At 44.6% G+C, this 19,957-nt stretch overlaps 1 protein-coding gene across 1 annotated transcript in view; it reads left to right on the forward strand.

Moving 5' to 3' along the window:
- LOC135480207 (uncharacterized) overlaps positions 1-19,957 on the forward strand; it is a 54,724-nt gene that overhangs the window by 1,956 nt on the left and 32,811 nt on the right. Inside the window, 10 exon segments of the mRNA XM_064759979.1 lie at positions 689-875; positions 3,326-3,456; positions 9,047-9,147; positions 10,268-10,362; positions 11,823-12,019; positions 12,990-13,068; positions 14,640-14,745; positions 16,127-16,210; positions 18,116-18,265; positions 19,406-19,522. Coding sequence (XP_064616049.1) covers positions 689-875; positions 3,326-3,456; positions 9,047-9,147; positions 10,268-10,362; positions 11,823-12,019; positions 12,990-13,068; positions 14,640-14,745; positions 16,127-16,210; positions 18,116-18,265; positions 19,406-19,522 — 1,247 coding nt within the window.

The raw sequence follows: 19,957 nt of genomic DNA on the forward strand, positions 1-19,957 counted from the left end.
AAAATACATACGGTAGTATTATCATGAAGTGGTCAAGGTGGTAAAATGCAAAGAGTAGCATTATCATGATTTGGTCATGGTGGTAAAATACATACATGTGGGGTAGCATTATTATGATTTGGTCATGGTGGTAAAATACATAGGGTAGCATTATCATGACGTGGTCATGGCGGTGAAATTAATATATAGGTTAGCAGATCCATACATTGTTAAGGATATAGCCATGAGATTTTGAGTGTCCGTATCACACACTGTATAGATGTGTATTGTTATAGTATTGTGCAAGGAGTCCATGTAGCATTATGGCATTTGAGATTATGCCTAAGTATGTAGGGCATGTTGGATATAACAGGGTCATACATGTATGTCATCACAGTGCATGCCATTTCTTTGTACAGAAGTGCTTAAATGCTGGATAAATACTGTTTATGCGGGTGCTTTTGAAGGGTGGGGAAGGGGTGGGGAAGGGGGTGGGGACGGGGTGGGGGTGGGGGTGGAGAAGTTTTGTGGCAAATTAATACAAAATACTTCTATCATTAGTAATTCATGTAAAACTCATTAGCTCAGCAAGTATGTTGATACATGTAAATCAGATTGCATTTGACCTGTTAACAGTAGATGTACACAGTAGTATTCATACATTTAACTAAATATTAAAGCCTATACTTTTTGGATGATATCTTTTCAGGGTTGCCGGCAATGCAGCCTATATCATTGGCTCCCTGGCTGAGTCTGAACTGGGCTGTTTCAGAGTACTCTCCCTTGCTAGAGCTCGCAATGAGGAGGGCAAACAGATGCTCAATAACCTGACACGAATGCTGGCGTTTAATGATGCAGAGAGTGTGATGAATGCAGCGGGCACCCTGGGAACATTGGTAAAGTGGAGTACATTCAAGCAAAATTCCTTCTTCATTATGTACTGCTGTTAAGAAATATAAATTTACTGATTTTCATCAGTGAGGTTTGGAAGTTATAGACATTGTGAATATTTGACTGTGAGATTCAGTTATTAGGGTAGTATGGTGTGAACTAGTGCTTAGAGGTGCTTTCCTTTCACTGGGGTGCACTAGATGTGGGTAGGGGATTTGCATATTCACCCATCCTCACTTTTCCTGGGGGGATTTCAAGTCCAACCATGGGCTGAGGATTGCCTATTCACCCGCCCTGACTGCTCATAGGGGCAAGTTCAACTCCAACCTTGAGCAGGGGATTGCATATTCACTCATCCTGTCTGTTTTCAGGAGAAAGTTGAACACCAGCTTTGGGCAGGGGATTGCGTATTCACTCATCCTGTCTGTTTTCAGGAGAAAGTTGAACACCAGCTTTGGGCAGGGGACTGCATATTCACTCATCCTGTCTGTTTTCAGGAGAAAGTTGAACACCAGTTTTGGGTAGGGGATTGCATATTCACTCATCCTGTCTGTTTTCAGGAGAAAGTTGAACACCAGCTTTGGGCAGGGGATTGCATATTCACTCATCCTGTCTGTTTTCAGGAGAAAGTTGAACACCAGCTTTGGGCAGGGGACTGCATATTCACTCATCCTGTCTGTTTTCAGGAGAAAGTTGAACACCAGCTTTGGGCAGGGGATTGCATATTCACTCATCCTGCCTGTATTCAGGAGAAAGTTGAACACCAGCTTTGGGCAGGGGATTGCATATTCACTCATCCTGTCTGTTTTCAGGAGAAAGTTGAACACCAGCTTTGGGCAGGGGACTGCATATTCACTCATCCTGTCTGTTTTCAGGAGAAAGTTGAACACCAGCTTTGGGCAGGGGACTGCATATTCACTCATCCTGTCTGTTTTCAGGAGAAAGTTGAACACCAGCTTTGGGCAGGGGATTGCATATTCACTCATCCTGTCTGTTTTCAGGAGAAAGTTGAACACCAGCTTTGGGCAGGGGATTGCATATTCACTCATCCTGTCTGTTTTCAGGAGAAAGTTGAACACCAGCTTTGGGCAGGGGATTGCATATTCACTCATCCTGTCTGTTTTCAGGAGAAAGTTGAACACCAGCTTTGGGCAGGGGATTGCATATTCACTCATCCTGTCTGTTTTCAGGAGAAAGTTGAACACCAGCTTTGGGCAGGGGATTGCATATTCACTCATCCTGCCTGTTTTCAGGAGAAAGTTGAACACCAGCTTTAGGCAGGGGATTGCATATTCACTCATCCTGTCTGTTTTCAGGAGAAAGTTGAACACCAGCTTTGGGCAGGGGATTGCATATTCACTCATCCTGTCTGTTTTCAGGAGAAAGTTGAACACCAGCTTTGGGCAGGGGATTGCATATTCACTCATCCTGTCTGTTTTCAGGAGAAAGTTGAACACCAGCTTTAGGCAGGGGATTGCATATTCACTCATCCTGTCTGTTTTCAGGAGAAAGTTGAACACCAGCTTTAGGCAGGGGATTGCATATTCACTCATCCTGTCTGTTTTCAGGAGAAAGTTGAACACCAGCTTTAGGCAGGGGATTGCATATTCACTCATCCTGTCTGTTTTCAGGAGAAAGTTGAACACCAGCTTTGGGCAGGGGATTGCATATTCACTCATCCTGTCTGTTTTCAGGAGAAAGTTGAACACCAGCTTTGGGCAGGGGATTGCATATTCACTCATCCTGTCTGTTTTCAGGAGAAAGTTGAACACCAGCTTTGGGCAGGGGACTGCATATTCACTCATCCTGTCTGTTTTCAGGAGAAAGTTAAACGCCAGCTTTGGGCAGGGGATTGCATATTCACTCATCCTAACTGTCCCTAAGGTCAATTTCAAGTCCAGCCTTAGGCAGGGGATTGCATATTCACCTATCCTAACTGTTCCTAAGGGCAACTTCAAGCCCAGCCTTGGGCAGGGGATTGCATATTCACCCATCCTAACTGTTCCTAAGGGCAACTTCAAGTCCAGCCTTGGGCAGGGGATTGCATATTCACCATCCTGACTGCTCCTAGGGGCAAGTTTGAGTCAAGTCTTGGGCAGGGGATTTGCAGATTCACTGTTCCTGAGGTCTTGGTGACAGTTGCGACACTTGTGTGGATTGAGGTCTCTTTGAAGACCACTTGTTTCCCACCAGTGTGGTATTCAGATAAAGTCCTTTGGGAAAGTTGCCAGTATACACTTGCAAAAGCTAAATGGTTTTCGCCAGGAACCTCAGTTTTCTCTAAACATACAACTTACTACCGTCGAATACATGTAACCACTGACAGTCATAAAAATAGGGAATTAGAAAAACTATTTCTCAAATAAGGTATGTTGGGTACGTTACACATGCACTGTTTGCAAGTATGACTGTCAGATTCATTTATGAGACATGTATAATGTTTCCTCGATTTCAGGCAGAGAGCCATGAAGGACGAGACTGGATTTTGTCTGAGAGTTGTCTGGACGAGATGATTGACAGAATAGCAAGTCTACTGCACAACCCCAACCTGTGGACTGCCAGCAACGCTGCTCTTGTATTAGCTAGGTGCGTTGCCAACAGCTGTTTTTTGCCGAGTTTACATCTGTACATGTACTTTGTTTAGTCGTTCACTCACCGAGCATTCTGCTTTTCTCCACACTCAACATGCACAGACGTATTAATGAAGTATTTGTGAGTACATGGCATCATACACCAATCTAACAAACATTCAACTAAAATACAGTCACATTTGGTGTGAGTTGGTATACATGTGCAGTGTTGGAAGTGTATGGTCAAAATCAATGACGTGTCATGGATTTTACATCTTGGTTCATAAAACCTTGCGGACTTTAAAGATGACTTCAAATCATAAAAATATTATTATTTTTTTATTACACAATTTGAGTTGCTTAAATGGTTGATCGTTGTAAAATATATTCTTACGTGCACATATTGTGTTAGAATGGCTCTAGATGCTAACGGTATTGTTCTCCATGTGGACCACAGTCCAGTGATCACTGAGGCATTACACGTATAGCTGATCTCAGGTGATGTTCACATACCTGCTTGTGTGGACCACAGTCCAGTGATCACTGAGGTTATACACAGATAGTTGAGCTCAGGTGATGTTCACTTACCTGCTGGCGTGGACCACAGTCCAGTGATCACTGAGGTTATACACAGATAGTTGAGCTCAGGTGATGTTCACTTACCTGCTGGTGTGGACCACAGTCCAGTGATCACTGAGGTTATACACAGATAGTTGAGCTCAGGTGATGTTCACTTACCTGCTGGTGTGGACCACAGCCCAGTGATCACTGAGGTTATACACAGATAGTTGAGCTCAGGTGATGTTCACGCACCTGCTGGTGAGGACCACAGTCCAGTGATCACTGAGGTTATACACATATAGTTGAGCTCAGGTGATGTTCACATACCTGCTGGTGTGGACCACAGTCCAGTGATCACTGAGGTTATACACAGATAGTTGAGCTCAGGTGATGTTCACTTACCTGCTGGTGTGGACTACAGTCCAGTGATCACTGAGGTTATACACAGATAGTTGAGCTCAGGTGATGTTCACTTACCTGCTGGTGTGGACCACAGTCCAGTGATCACTGAGGTTATACACAGATAGCTGATCTCAGGTGATGTTCACTTACCTGCTGGTGTGGACCACAGTCCAGTGATCACTGAGGTTATACACAGATAGTTGAGCTCAGGTGATGTTCACATACCTGCTGGTGTGGACCACAGTCCAGTGATCACTGAGGTTATACACAGATAGTTGAGCTCAGGTGATGTTCACTTACCTGCTGGTGTGGACCACAGTCCAGTGATCACTGAGGTTATACACAGATAGCTGATCTCAGGTGATGTTCACTTACCTGCTGGTGTGGACCACAGTCCAGTGATCACTGAGGTTATACACAGATAGTTGAGCTCAGGTGATGTTCACTTACCTGCTGGTGAGGACCACAGTCCAGTGATCACTGAGGTTATACACAGATAGCTGATCTCAGGTGATGTTCACTTACCTGCTGGTGTGGACCACAGTCCAGTGATCACTGAGGTTATACACAGATAGTTGAGCTCAGGTGATGTTCACATACCTGCTGGTGTGGACCACAGTCCAGTGATCACTGAGGTTATACACAGATAGTTGAGCTCAGGTGATGTTCACTTACCTGCTGGTGTGGACTACAGTCCAGTGATCACTGAGGTTATACACGTATAGCTGAGCTCAGGTGATGTTCACATACCTGCTGGTGTGGACCACAGTCCAGTGATCACTGAGGTTATACACAGATAGTTGAGCTCAGGTGATGTTCACTTACCTGCTGGTGTGGACCACAGTCCAGTGATCACTGAGGTTATGCACAGATAGTTGAGCTCAGGTGATGTTCACATACCTGCTGGTGTGGACCACAGTCCAGTGATCACTGAGGTTATACACATATAGCTGAGCTCAGGTGGTGTTCACTTACCTGCTGGTGTGGAACACAATCCAGTGATCACTGAGGTTATACACAGATAGCTGAGCTCAGGTGATGTTCACATACCTGCTGGTGTGGACCACAGCCCAGTGATCACTGAGGTTATACACATATAGTTGAGCTCAGGTGATGTTCACTTACCTGCTGGTGAGGACCACAATCCAGTGATCACTGAGGTTATACACAGATAGTTGAGCTCAGGTGATGTTCACTTACCTGCTGATGAGGACCACAGTCCAGTGATCACTGAGGTTATACACATATAGCTGAGCTCAGGTGATGTTCACATACCTGCTGGTGTGGACCACAGCCCAGTGATCACTGAGGTTATACACATATAGTTGAGCTCAGGTGATGTTCACGCACCTGCTGGTGAGGACCACAGTCCAGTGATCACTGAGGTTATACACAGATAGTTGAGCTCAGGTGATGTTCACTTACCTGCTGGTGAGGACCACAATCCAGTGATCACTGAGGTTATACACAGATAGTTGAGCTCAGGTGATGTTCACTTACCTGCTGATGAGGACCACAGCCCAGTGATCACTGAGGTTATACACAGATAGTTGAGCTCAGGTGATGTTCACTTACCTGCTGGCGTGGACCACAATCCAGTGATCACTGAGGTTATACACAGATAGTTGAGCTCAGGTGATGTTCACTTACCTGCTGGTGAGGACCACAGTCCAGTGATCACTGAGGTTATACACAGATAGCTGATCTCAGGTGATGTTCACTTACCTGCTGGTGAGGACCACAATCCAGTGATCACTGAGGTTATACACAGATAGTTGAGCTCAGGTGATGTTCACTTACCTGCTGGTGTGGACCACAATCCAGTGATCACTGAGGTTATACACAGATAGTTGAGCTCAGGTGATGTTCACTTACCTGCTGGTGTGGACCACAGTCCAGTGATCACTGAGGTTATACACAGATAGTTGAGCTCAGGTGATGTTCACTTACCTGCTGGTGTGGACCACAGTCCAGTGATCACTGAGGTTATACACAGATAGTTGAGCTCAGGTGATGTTCACATACCTGCTGGTGTGGACCACAGTCCAGTGATCACTGAGGTTATACACATATAGTTGAGCTCAGGTGATGTTCACATACCTGCTGGTGTGGACTACAGTCCAGTGATCACTGAGGTTATACACAGATAGTTGAGCTCAGGTGATGTTCACTTACCTGCTGGTGAGGACCACAATCCAGTGATCACTGAGGTTATACACGTATAGCTGATCTCAGGTGATGTTCACATACCTGCTGGTGTGGACTACAGTCCAGTGATCACTGAGGTTATACACAGATAGTTGAGCTCAGGTGATGTTCACTTACCTGCTGGTGTGGACCACAATCCAGTGATCACTGAGGTTATACACAGATAGTTGAGCTCAGGTGATGTTCACATACCTGCTGGTGTGGACCACAGCCCAGTGATCACTGAGGTTATACACAGATAGTTGAGCTCAGGTGATGTTCACATACCTGCTGGTGTGGACTACAGTCCAGTGATCACTGAGGTTATACACGTATAGCTGAGCTCAGGTGATGTTCACATACCTGCTGGTGTGGACCACAGTCCAGTGATCACTGAGGTTATACACAGATAGTTGAGCTCAGGTGATGTTCACATACCTGCTGGTGTGGACCACAGTCCAGTGATCACTGAGGTTATACACAGATAGCTGAGCTCAGGTGATGTTCACTTACCTGCTGGTGTGGACCACAGTCCAGTGATCACTGAGGTTATACACAGATAGCTGATCTCAGGTGATGTTCACTTACCTGCTGGCGTGGACCACAATCCAGTGATCACTGAGGTTATACACAGATAGTTGAGCTCAGGTGATGTTCACTTACCTGCTGGTGAGGACCACAGTCCAGTGATCACTGAGGTTATACACGTATAGCTGATCTCAGGTGATGTTCACATACCTGCTTGTGTGGACCACAGTCCAGTGATCACTGAGGTTATACACAGATAGTTGAGCTCAGGTGATGTTCACTTACCTGCTGGTGTGGACCACAGTCCAGTGATCACTGAGGTTATACACAGATAGTTGAGCTCAGGTGATGTTCACTTACCTGCTGGCGTGGACCACAATCCAGTGATCACTGAGGTTATACACAGATAGTTGAGCTCAGGTGATGTTCACATACCTGCTGGTGTGGACCACAGTCCAGTGATCACTGAGGTTATACACATATAGTTGAGCTCAGGTGATGTTCACATACCTGCTGGCGTGGACCACAATCCAGTGATCACTGAGGTTATACACAGATAGTTGAGCTCAGGTGATGTTCACTTACCTGCTGGTGTGGACCACAGTCCAGTGATCACTGAGGTTATACACAGATAGCTGATCTCAGGTGATGTTCACATACCTGCTGGTGTGGACCACAGTCCAGTGATCACTGAGGTTATACACAGATAGTTGAGCTCAGGTGATGTTCACTTACCTGCTGGCGTGGACCACAGTCCAGTGATCACTGAGGTTATACACAGATAGCTGAGCTCAGGTGATGTTCACTTACCTGCTGGTGTGGACCACAGTCCAGTGATCACTGAGGTTATGCACAGATAGTTGAGCTCAGGTGATGTTCACATACCTGCTGGTGTGGACCACAGTCCAGTGATCACTGAGGTTATACACAGATAGTTGAGCTCAGGTGATGTTCACTTACCTGCTGGTGTGGACCACAATCCAGTGATCACTGAGGTTATACACAGATAGTTGAGCTCAGGTGATGTTCACATACCTGCTGGTGTGGACCACAGTCCAGTGATCACTGAGGTTATACACATATAGTTGAGCTCAGGTGATGTTCACGCACCTGCTGGTGTGGACCACAGTCCAGTGATCACTGAGGTTATACACAGATAGTTGAGCTCAGGTGATGTTCACGCACCTGCTGGTGTGGACCACAGCCCAGTGATCACTGAGGTTATACACAGATAGTTGAGCTCAGGTGATGTTCACATACCTGCTGGTGAGGACCACAGTCCAGTGATCACTGAGGTTATACACAGATAGTTGAGCTCAGGTGATGTTCACTTACCTGCTGGTGAGGACCACAGTCCAGTGATCACTGAGGTTATACACAGATAGTTGAGCTCAGGTGATGTTCACTTACCTGCTGGTGAGGACCACAGTCCAGTGATCACTGAGGTTATACACAGATAGTTGAGCTCAGGTGATGTTCACTTACCTGCTGGTGTGGAACACAATCCAGTGATCACTGAGGTTACACACATATGGCTGAGCTCAGGTGATGTACCTGCTGGTGTGGACCATAATCCAGTGATCACTGAGGTTACACACATATGGCTGAGCTCAGGTGATGTTCACTTACCTGCTGGTGTGGACCACAATCCAGTGATCACTGAGGTTAAACACATATGGCTGAGCTCAGGAGATGTTCACGTACCTGCTGGTGTGGACCACAATCCAGTGATCACTGAGGTGATGTTTGGCTATAGCTTATATTCCCTGGGAGGTGTACTCCGTAGATGTGTGTACCTGTAATTAACAAATGGCAATGGCTGGTTTTACTCCCCTGGCAGCCAACTGTCCCATTTCCTCCACCTATAACATCTAACAGATAAATTAATAACTTTACATAATCCTTGTATGTGATTGTTGCTTCCCCAGGCTGAGTATATCTGAAGGAGGTTGTTCTCGTGTTCTGAATCATGAAAACTGGCAGGCCGTGCTGACGAAGCTAACCCAATCTCTCGGGGTGGATGAAGCAGGTAGATGTAAGAGTTAACGAGCAGTGATGTGTACGTGTAGATGGGTGGAGACCTAGCTCCAGTCTCTCGGTGTAGATGAAGTACGCATGTTTGGGAGTTAACTGACAGTGACATTTGGGGGTTGAGTGATGTGTAAGTGTAGACAGGTGGAGACCTAGCTCCAGTCTCTCGGGGTAGATGAAGCAGGCACATGTGGGAGTTAACTGACATGTGGGGGTAGACAGGCAACAATGATGCGTAGGTGTAGACAAGCGGAGACCTAGCTCCAGTCTCTCGGGGTAGATGAAGTAGGCATGTGTGGGAGTTAACTGACAGTGACATGTGGGGGTAGACAGGCAACAGTGATGTGTAGGTGTAGACAGGTGGAGACCTATCTCCAGTCTCTCGGGGTTGATGAAGTAGGCACATGTGGGAGTTAACTGACAGTGACATGTGGGGGTAGACAGGCAACAGTGATGTGTAGGTGTAGACATGTGGAGACCTAACTCCAGTCTCTCGGGGTAGATGAAGTACGCATGTGTGGGAGTTAACTGACAGTGACATGTCGGGGTAGACAGGCAACAGTGATGTGTAGGTGTAGACAGGTGGAGACCTAGGTCCAGTCTCTTGGGGTAGATGAAACAGGCACGTGTGGGAGTTAACTGACAGTTACATGTGGGGGTAGACAGGCAACAGTGATGTGTAGGTGTAGACAGGTGGAGACCTAGGTCCAGTCTCTCGTGGTAGATGAAGCAGGCACGTGCGGGAGTGAACTGGCAGTGATGTGTAGGTGTAGACAGGTGGAGATCTAGCTCCAGTCTCTCGTGGTAGATGAAGCAGGCATGTGCGGGAGTGAACTGGCAGTGATGTGTAGGTGTAGACAGGTAGAGACCTGGCTCCAGTCTCTTGAGGTGGATGTAACAGTAAATTGACATGATCGACACGGCTGTAGCAAACAACCTTCCATGTATCTTTATTGAATAATAATAGTTACCAATATAAGTAAACATCAGTTAGAGTTTGTGTCTGTATACATGTAGTTATTCAAAAAAGCCAGTTGCAGGGAAGAAAAGAGATCGTATTTGCACCAAGGAGTTTGGACGGTTTGCAGTACAACGGTTCTCCATGCTCTTTGTTTCAGGACGTGGGATGAATGCAGCTTTTGCTGTAGGCCGGCTCTGTGACACAAGTGTGGGCAGGATGCGTCTTCTAGCTCTTCCAGAGTCCGAAAAAATGGTAAAAATGCATATGTGTTGTGAAGTGTGATTGGATGCATCCTTTAGCTCTGCCACAGTCAGAGAAAGTAGTAAAATGCAGTTGGAAATGTACTGTGAATTATGGGCAGGATACACCTCTTAGTTCCACTAGAGTTAGAGAAAGTAGTAAAATGTAGTTGGAAATGTACTGTGAATTATGGGCAGGATATACCTCTTAGTTCCACAAGAGTCAGAGAATGTAGTAAAATGCAGTTGGAAATGTACTGTGAATTATGGGCAGGATACACCTCTTAGTTCCGCTAGAGTCAGAGAAAGTAGTAAAATGCAGTTGGAAATGTACTGTGAATTATGGGCAGGATACACCTCTTAGTTCCACAAGAGTCAGAGAGAGTAGTAAAATGTAGTTGGAAATGTACTGTGAATTATGGGCAGGCTACACCTCTTAGTTCCACAAGAGTCAGAGAAGGTAGTAAAATGTAGTTGGAAATGTACTGTGAATTATGGGCAGGATACACCTCTTAGTTCCACTAGAGTCAGAGAAAGTAGTAAAATGTAGTTGGAAATGTACTGTGAATTATGGGCAGGATACACCTCTTAGTTCCACAAGAGTCAGAGAAAGTAGTAAAATGTAGTTGGAAATGTACTGTGAGTTATGGGCAAGATGCACCTCCTAGCTCCACTAGAGCCAGAGAAAGTAGTATGAATGCAGTTTGATATGAGGTTTGTTGTATACGTGTCTAATTGTGCGGAGACTTTTCTGGTACTCATAGCTTGCTGAGTGTGTGGAAGTCTGTCTGGTTCACATAATGTGCTAATTGTGCGGAGACTTTTCTGGTATTCATAGCTTGCTGAGTGTGTGGAAGTCTGTCTGGTTCACATAATGTGCTAATTGTGCGGAGACTTTTCTGGTACTCTTAGCTTGCTGAGTGTGTGGAAGTCTGCCTGGTTCACATAATGTGCTAATTGTGCGGAGACTTTTCTGGTACTCATAGCTTGCTGAGTGTGTGGAGGTCTGTTGAAGTTCATCTTCACATATACATGGTGCCAAATGTGTTGAGGTTTGTCTGGCATGTGCACTTATGTATGGTGACAAATGTGTTGAGGTTTGTCTGGCATGTGCACCTATATATGGTGCCAAATGTGTGGAGGTTTGTCTGGCATGTGCACCTATATATGGTGCCAAATGTGTTGAGGTTTGTCTGGCATGTGCACCTATATATGGTGACAAATGTGTGGAGGTTTGTCTGGCATGTGCACCTTGTGGAATGTGTGGAGGTAATACATTATACGTGTAGGTCTGGTACATGTATGTTTAGAGTATTTAGAGGTTTGCATGGATCGTCCACTTTGCTGTTAGAAAAGGTAGTGAGGTTTGTCTGATAAATGTGCCTTGCCATTAAATGTGATGGTATTTGTTTTCTTCTTGTCAGTTCCCCTTTATCCAGTAAATGAGCACTTCCTACATTATGTTGTTTTCAGATATCCTCTCTGGCTAAGATGCTGTGTAGTCAGGACACTGGGGTCAGTAAAAATGCCTGTTTTGCTCTCAGCTGTTTGGCCACTTCCATGGAGGGGCATAGCAGACTTCTGGCCAACTGTTATGTGGATCATGTCCTTCAGCAGCTGACAGAGAGGCTTACGGCAGAGGACAGCGAAACTGGCTGGTTTGCTGCCATGTAAGTACTGTAGGTACATGTATCACCTGCTCAAATTAAAGGTGTGCGGCTTGCCACAAGCTCAACAGTGGTTCATGTTTCATTACAGGGCTGAAAGTGGAATGACTATAACCATGACAATCTACAAGCAGCTGACAATTTCACATGCAAATAACAAACAAACCACAGGGAAGGTGGAATCAATCCACAGACAAACCACAGACAAACCACCAGTTAATGATAAGAAGCAAACCACAGGCACGACACAAGCATACCACAGGTAAATCATAGGAAAAACACAAACACAAGTAAACCATACAAAACAAATCACAACGAAGTCACAAGCAAACCATAAGCAAATCACAGGCAAACCACAAGCAAACCACAGGCAACCCTCAGCCATGCCACAAGCAAGCCACACACAGGCCACAAGCATTCTACAGGCATATCACAAGTAAACCACAGGCTGGCCACAATCAAACCACATGCAGGCCACAATCAAACCAGATGGAGACTACAAGCAAACCACAGGTAGGCCACAATCAAATCACATGCAGGCCACAATCAAACCACAGTCAGGCCACAAGTAAAACACATGCACCCCACAAGCATTCTTCAGGCGCATCACAAGTAAACCACAGGCAGGCCACATGCACTCCACAAGTAAAACACTGGCACACCACAAGTAAACCACATGCAAGGCACAAACAAACCACATGCAGACCAAAGGTGAACCACGGGCACGCCACAGTCAAAAAATGTGCACCCCACAAGTAATACACAGGCACACCACAAGTAAACCACAGGCAGGCCACAAGCAAACCACATACACGCCACAAGTAAAACAAAAGCACACCACAAGCAAACTACAGACAAAAAATACCAGGCAAACCCAAGGAAATCCTAAGAAGCGAATCACAGGTTAAAGTGTGCTCCTTCGATGATGTAGGCATGTAAATGTATTTGTTATAGTCTTTGCTATTTATTGTAGGACATTGCGGACCTTGGCATGTCAGCCTAAGGGTTGTTTAAAACTGAGAACCTGTCCCAATGTCATTTCGGCTTTGAAGGTGAGTATGTACATATACTTTCAGAATGTCAAATTGAAGTGTTCTAAGGACAAACATGAAGTTTCTAAGTACTGCCTCAGCCTGGTATCTGCATATGTACTTTGGCATTGCAGTGACACTAATTGTCATGTGATCTGCATTCACAGACATCTTGATCCTCAGACTTACAGTGATTCTAATTTCACAGGCATATTCATCCTCAGACGGACAAAGTTAGCAAATGTTTCTTTTACAAGCTAGTGGATCAGACGTTTGGTTGTCAGCAGATTGAGTTGTTATACATATGTATCTGATGGTAAACCACTGACGTGACTCACAAACAAACATACACTCAGCATTTTGGTGGAAGATAATGGCTTTCAACATGTGACTCACAAACAAACATACGCACATTCTTTTGGTGGAAGATAATGGCCTTCAACACATGACTCACAAACAAACATATGCACAGCCTATTGGTGGAAGATAATGGCTTTCAACACTTGACTCACAAACAAACATACGCACATTCTTTTGGTGAGGATAATGGCCTTCAACACATGACTCACAAACAAACATATGCACAGCCTATTGGTGGAAGATAATGGCTTTCAACACTTGACTCACAAACAAACATACGCACATTCTTTTGGTGAGGATAATGGCCTTCAACACATGACTCACAAACAAACATACGCAGCCTATTGGTGGAAGATAATGCCCGTGAACAAAAGGTAAACTGCACAAACAATGGCCAAGTGAGGCATCACTACAAATATGTCATCACTGAGGCATCACTACAAATATGTCATCACTGAGGTATCACTATAAATATATCATCACTGAGGTATCACTATAAATATATCATCACTGAGGCATCACTACAAATATGTCATCACTGAGGCATCACTACAAATATGTCATCACTGAGGTATCACTACAAATATGTCTTCACTGAGGTATCACTACAAATATGCCATCACTGAGGCATCACTACAAATATGTCTTCACTGAGGTATCACTACAAATATGTCATCACTGAGGTATCACTATAAATATATCATCACTGAGGTATCACTATAAATATATCATCACTGAGGCATCACTACAAATATGTCATCACTGAGGCATCACTACAAATATGTCATCACTGAGGTATCACTACAAATATGTCTTCACTGAGGTATCACTACAAATATGCCATCACTGAGGCATCACTACAAATATGTCTTCACTGAGGCATCACTACAAATATGTCATCACTGAGGTATCACTATAAATATATCATCACTGAGGCATCACTACAAATATGTCATCACTGAGGCATCACTACAAATATGTCATCACTGAGGTATCACTACAAATATGCCATCACTGAGGCATCACTACAAATATGTCTTCACTGAGGTATCACTACAAATATGTCATCACTGAGGCATCACTACAAATATGTCATCTGGGACACTTTTGCTGTCGTGTGGAAGTCCAACTGAATGGTGCTATGTCCAGTATAGCACAATGCAAAGTGATACCAGAGTCTAAGCAAACAGACAGATTGAAGTAATATTCTGAGGTAAAATTTTACATTGCAGGCCATAGAGAACAACAGAGAGGTAAATTCTGATCTCAGAGAAGAGGTTCTAGTCACATTGGAGATTCTGAAAAAGCTGGAGAAACCCAGAGCACCAAGATTACAAGGTAGGAGAAATACTGGACTTGTATACCCAGAGCTCCAAGAGTGCAGTGTAGGGCCATCATGAGAAGTACTAATCCTGTATGTCCAGATTTCCAAGATTACAGGGTAAGGCCGTCATGAGAAATACTGGACCTCTATGCTCAAATCTCTAAAAATACAGGATAAGGCTGTCATGTGAAATACTGGTCCTGTATACCCAGAGCTCATAGAGTACAGGGTAGGCCGTCATGAGAAATACTGGTCCTGTATACCCAGAGCTCCAAGAGTACAGGGTAGGCTGTCATGAGAAATACTGGTCCTGTATACCCAGAGCTCCAAGAGTACAGGGTAGGCTGTCATGAGAAATACTGGTCCTTTAAACCCAGAGCTCTAAGAGTACAGGGTAGGGTGTCATGAGAAATACTATGCCTGTATACCCAGAGCTTGAAGAGTACAGGGTAGGCTGTCATGAGAAATACTGGTCCTGTATACTCAGAGCTCTAAGAGTACAGGGTAGGGTGTCATGAAAAATACTATGCCTGTATACCCAGAGCTTGAAGAGTACAAGGTAGGCTGTCATAAGAAATACTGGCCCTGTATACTCCAATCTCCAAGAGTACAGGGTAGGCTGTCATGAGGAATACTGGACATATATGTATATACCAGTACTGTAGTAAGGCTGCAGGGGCAGATGGATTTTAATTAACCTTTCTAGAGGTACTTGTAAATACACAGATACAGTGCATGTTAACGTTTAAAACTTGTCTTAATTTTGCTTAAATCAAGTGCATGTTAATAAGTCCTGGGCCAGTTTCATGAAGCTTAATTAGTGTTAAGTTGCCCTTAGCTAAGTGCTTTTTATATCTCTAGGTCAGCCAGCAATTTGCGGATGGACGTGGGTTTCCCCCCTGGCTCTGCCCGGTTTCTTCCCACCATAATGCTGGTCGCCGTCATATAAGTGAAATATTCTTGAGTACGGCGTAAAACATCAGTCAAATAAATAAATAAATTTATATCTCTACAACATACGTTGCCATGGTAGTTAAGGACTTACTTAGCTAAGCGAACTTCATGAAAGTGACCCTAGGATTCTTGAATAATGTAAAATAAGTAAAGACGTGTGAGCGTTAAAACATATATCATAAACATGGAATTGTTCTGTCATGTAGATAAACAGGCTTAGAGAGAAAGTTTTCACAGCAGGTGAAAACATTCTAATGCTGTGATTGATATGGATGTTCCTTTCTGTATTTTTAGTATTTATTTTAAACTTTAAATAAAACCAGATTTCATGTTTACCTTCCATAAACTATTGCTAAAAGGGAAAATCAATACTTTACTACGTCAAATCAGATATAGATGTATTGAATGAATACACTTTTTAGTGTCCATTTTTCCCTACAGTGAAAGGTTCCAATGTGGTAGTAGCGGAGTGGGATGAAGTGCAAACAAAGAGTGGACTGGAAGTCTTCTATGAGCTCTTTGAAGGTATGGTTATGTTCAGAAGAAACCTTGAGTGTGTATGCTTGTCGGGTACTTGCCTTACAGGCAGCGAAATTTGGCCTGCCGGCGAAACCCAGAAATCGGTTACGTCTTTTCCGCCTCGCCTAACCGATCATTCGGTTACGCCACGTATGTTTATCAACCCGATCAGTTACGCTAATTGTTTACGTGGTTTATGTTTCAGGCATCATTCTGGATCATTAATAGAAGTATTCAGCTCAATGTTATGTTTGTTTTTCTTTTCTATATCTAGCAGCTCATACCGTAAGGTTGGTGAACAAAAGAAAGAGAAATTTTACACTCACACGGTGTTTCAACGTTGTGTGTTGCCTGGTTGGTACTTGACTCCTGTGGCACATTTTTACGTGAAATTCCGTTATACAGGCTTATATGTTTGCAATATGCCCAGTCCAACATTAAGTACTTCCAGTAAGTGTCATTACGGTATTGGGGAGCGAGTTTGGTATCCCTGATTACTGATAATTAACGCAGTTTCCAACGCACGTGGTGTGAGTCTTACCACAGTAATATATATATATATATATATATATATATATATATATATATACTCGCTACAGGGCCAGGAGAGACCTTGACGTCACAGGCCTATGCGTCACAGGCCTGTGCTCTAAATTAGAACGCAGCCGGTGAGGTCCCGTAAGGGTTCCATCAATCTGTACGGTAGACTCGACTAATATGGGCTGGAGTAGCAGTTAAACTACATGTACATGAAAAGGTAACCTTGTTTTATTTACTTGCGTGATCGTGAAAAGATAAGTCAAAATAAATAATTTGAGTATTATCTCAAAGCCTGTAAAGCATATATGAATGATTACATTTCCATGTGACCAGCACAGGCAGCTGGCTGTGGCTGAAATCGATGTTTCTATTTTTAGACGCGTTGCCATACTGGCCGCGTTGTGATTATGAAAGCTGTTCAGTCCAGTATATCTGTAGTTACCTAATGCACACTGACTCTAAGGACGTTCTCGTTGGACAGTTGGCCTAACCGATTTTCCGGTTAGCCAAATTGAACCGCACGTAACCGTTGCGCGACCGACGGTTTCGTTCGCGCCAAATTTCGCTGCCTGCCTTATCTCCACTGACATGTCCTATAAAGAATTATACGGTGGCGAGTTCAAATCCAAGCTTGACTTGCCTTGTCTGGCTCTTGCCTGTTTTGTTTTTTATTCCTTGCGGAGTTGTTCTTTGCCAGTGTACCTGTGAAGATATGTACATGTATAGTAATGCCATAATAGAAGCTAAATTTACACACATAGCTACAGTGCAGAATACTACAGCATGGAGAGTAAAATTAAACCAGTGAACACAGTGTGACAGTTGCCAAATGTCACTGGTATAAACCAGTTTACCTCAGTTGGAGTTTTGTTTTAAATGATCATGTAGATGTTTAAATGGTGGGAACTTACAAGCGCCATTGCAGCATGGAGCAGAATTAGACATTTACTAGTCATCACTGACAGAGTACTGAAACAAGCTGAGTGCATACCCTGAGGGGGATAGGCATGTGGTGTGTAAACATCAGAAGTGTGTTGTCTCATTGACAGGCTTCTACAGGCTTTTCCAGTGTGTACACAGGCACAGATAACAGCTGAGTATGTACCCTGAGGGGGACAAGTATGTAGTGTGTAGACATCAGAAGTGTGTTGCCTCATTGACCGGCTCTTCAGATGTGTACACAGGCACAGATAACAGCTGAGTACATACCCTGAGCGGGACAAGCATGTAGTGTGTAGACATCAGAAGTGTGTTGTCTCATTGACAGGCTCTTCCAGTTTGTACACAGGCACAAATACCAGCTGAGTACGTACTCTGAGGGGGACAAGCATGTAGTGTGTTGACATCAGAAGTGTGTTGTCTCATTGACAGGCTCTTCCAGTGTGTACACAGGCACAGAGACGTGTTGTAGTTTTGAGGAACTGAAGCCCCTAACAGAGTACCGGTATAAGCTTAGAGCCTACACTGAAGGGGATGTCAGTCCTTTTTCTGACAGTGTCACAGTAACTACAGAGGAAACAGGTCAGTGCCCCTCCCCATTATCCCAACTTCCTCTGCACCATCCCAGCTTCCTCCTTATCGTCCCACCTTCTTACCCACCTTCCTCCCCACCATCCCAGCTTCCTCCTGATCGTCCCAGCTTCCTACCCACCTTCCTCCCCACCATCCCAGCTTCCCCACCACCATCCCAGCATCCTACCCATCATCCCACCTTCCTACCCACCATCCCCGCTTCCTCCCCATTATCACAGCTTCCTACCCATCACCACAGCTTCCTACCCATCACCACAGCTTCTTACCCATCATCCCAGCTTCCTACTTATCATCACAGCTTCCTACCCATCACCACAGCTTCCTACCCATCATCCCAGCTTCTTACCCACCATCCAGCTCCCTACCCACCATCCTGCCCACCATCCTAGCTTCTTACCCACCATCCCAGCTTCCTCCCCACTATCCCTGCTTCCTACCCACCATCCCCACTTCCTCCTGATCATCCCAGCTTCCTACCCATCTTACTCCCCACCATCCTGTCCACCATTCCAGCTTGCTGCCCACCATCCCAGCTTCCTCCCCACCATCCCTAACTTCTTACCCACCATCCCAGCTCCCTACCCACCATCCTGCCCACCATCCTAGCTTCTTACCCACTATCCTGCCCACCATCCTAGCTTCTTACACACTATCCTGCCCACCATCCTAGCTTCTTACCCACTAATTCCATCTTCCTCCCAACTATCCCAGCTTCCTCCCAACTATCCCAGCTTCCTACTCACAATCCCAACTTCCTCCCGATTGCCCCCAGCTTCCTACCCACCTTCCTCTCCACCTTCCTCTCACCATCCCAGTTTCCTACCCACCATCAGAGCTTCCTCCCCACTATCCCCTCAGCTTTCTTCAGCTTTTCCCCCAGCTTTCCCCATGATCCTGTCACCATTACCCCACTTAGCATCACCCCTGAGCACCCCGCTTCCCATTACCCCCCCCCCCCCATTATAGTCATGCAGGGCATTTTTGTATTTTATTTTCATCAGTTTCGTCACTTCTTCAGTGAACTAAGTACTCATTCTCAACAAATTGTTACGTGTTATCTCCCTGTAAACAGAGCGATCGTTGTAATACATGTATATAAGTAATGAAGTTTTGTTTTTTATGTTGAAGTTCCGGGCGCCCCATCTAATCCCCGCATATTGGGATGTACAGCAACTCAGCTGAAGGTAGCGTGGGATCCACCTGAACAAGCCAATGGGATCCTTAAAGGCTACTATGTGTATAATGGTAAGTTACTGTAAAGATATCATCAATACATGATTAAAAGTAATGGTAACATCCAGATAGCTCATGTACATGATATATGCTGAGTCTGTCATCACTGGGCATAGGCAGATATATATGTACATGTGCATGATATATGCTAAAGTCAGAGTCTGTCATCACTGGGCATAGGCAGATATATGTGTACATGTGCATGATATATGCTAAAGTCAGAGTCTGTCATGACTGGGCATAGGCAGATATATATGTACATGTGCATGATATATGCTAAAGTCAGAGTCTGTCATCACTGGGCATAGGCAGATATATATGTACATGTGCATGATATATGCTAAAGTCAGAGTCTGTCATCACTGGGCATAGGCAGATATATATGTACATGTGCATGATATATGCTAAAGTCAGAGTCTGTCATCACTGGGCATAGGCAGATATATA

The sequence above is a fragment of the Liolophura sinensis genome, chromosome 13 (assembly GCF_032854445.1).
Source record: "Liolophura sinensis isolate JHLJ2023 chromosome 13, CUHK_Ljap_v2, whole genome shotgun sequence".
Lineage (NCBI taxonomy): Eukaryota > Metazoa > Mollusca > Polyplacophora > Chitonida > Chitonidae > Liolophura > Liolophura sinensis.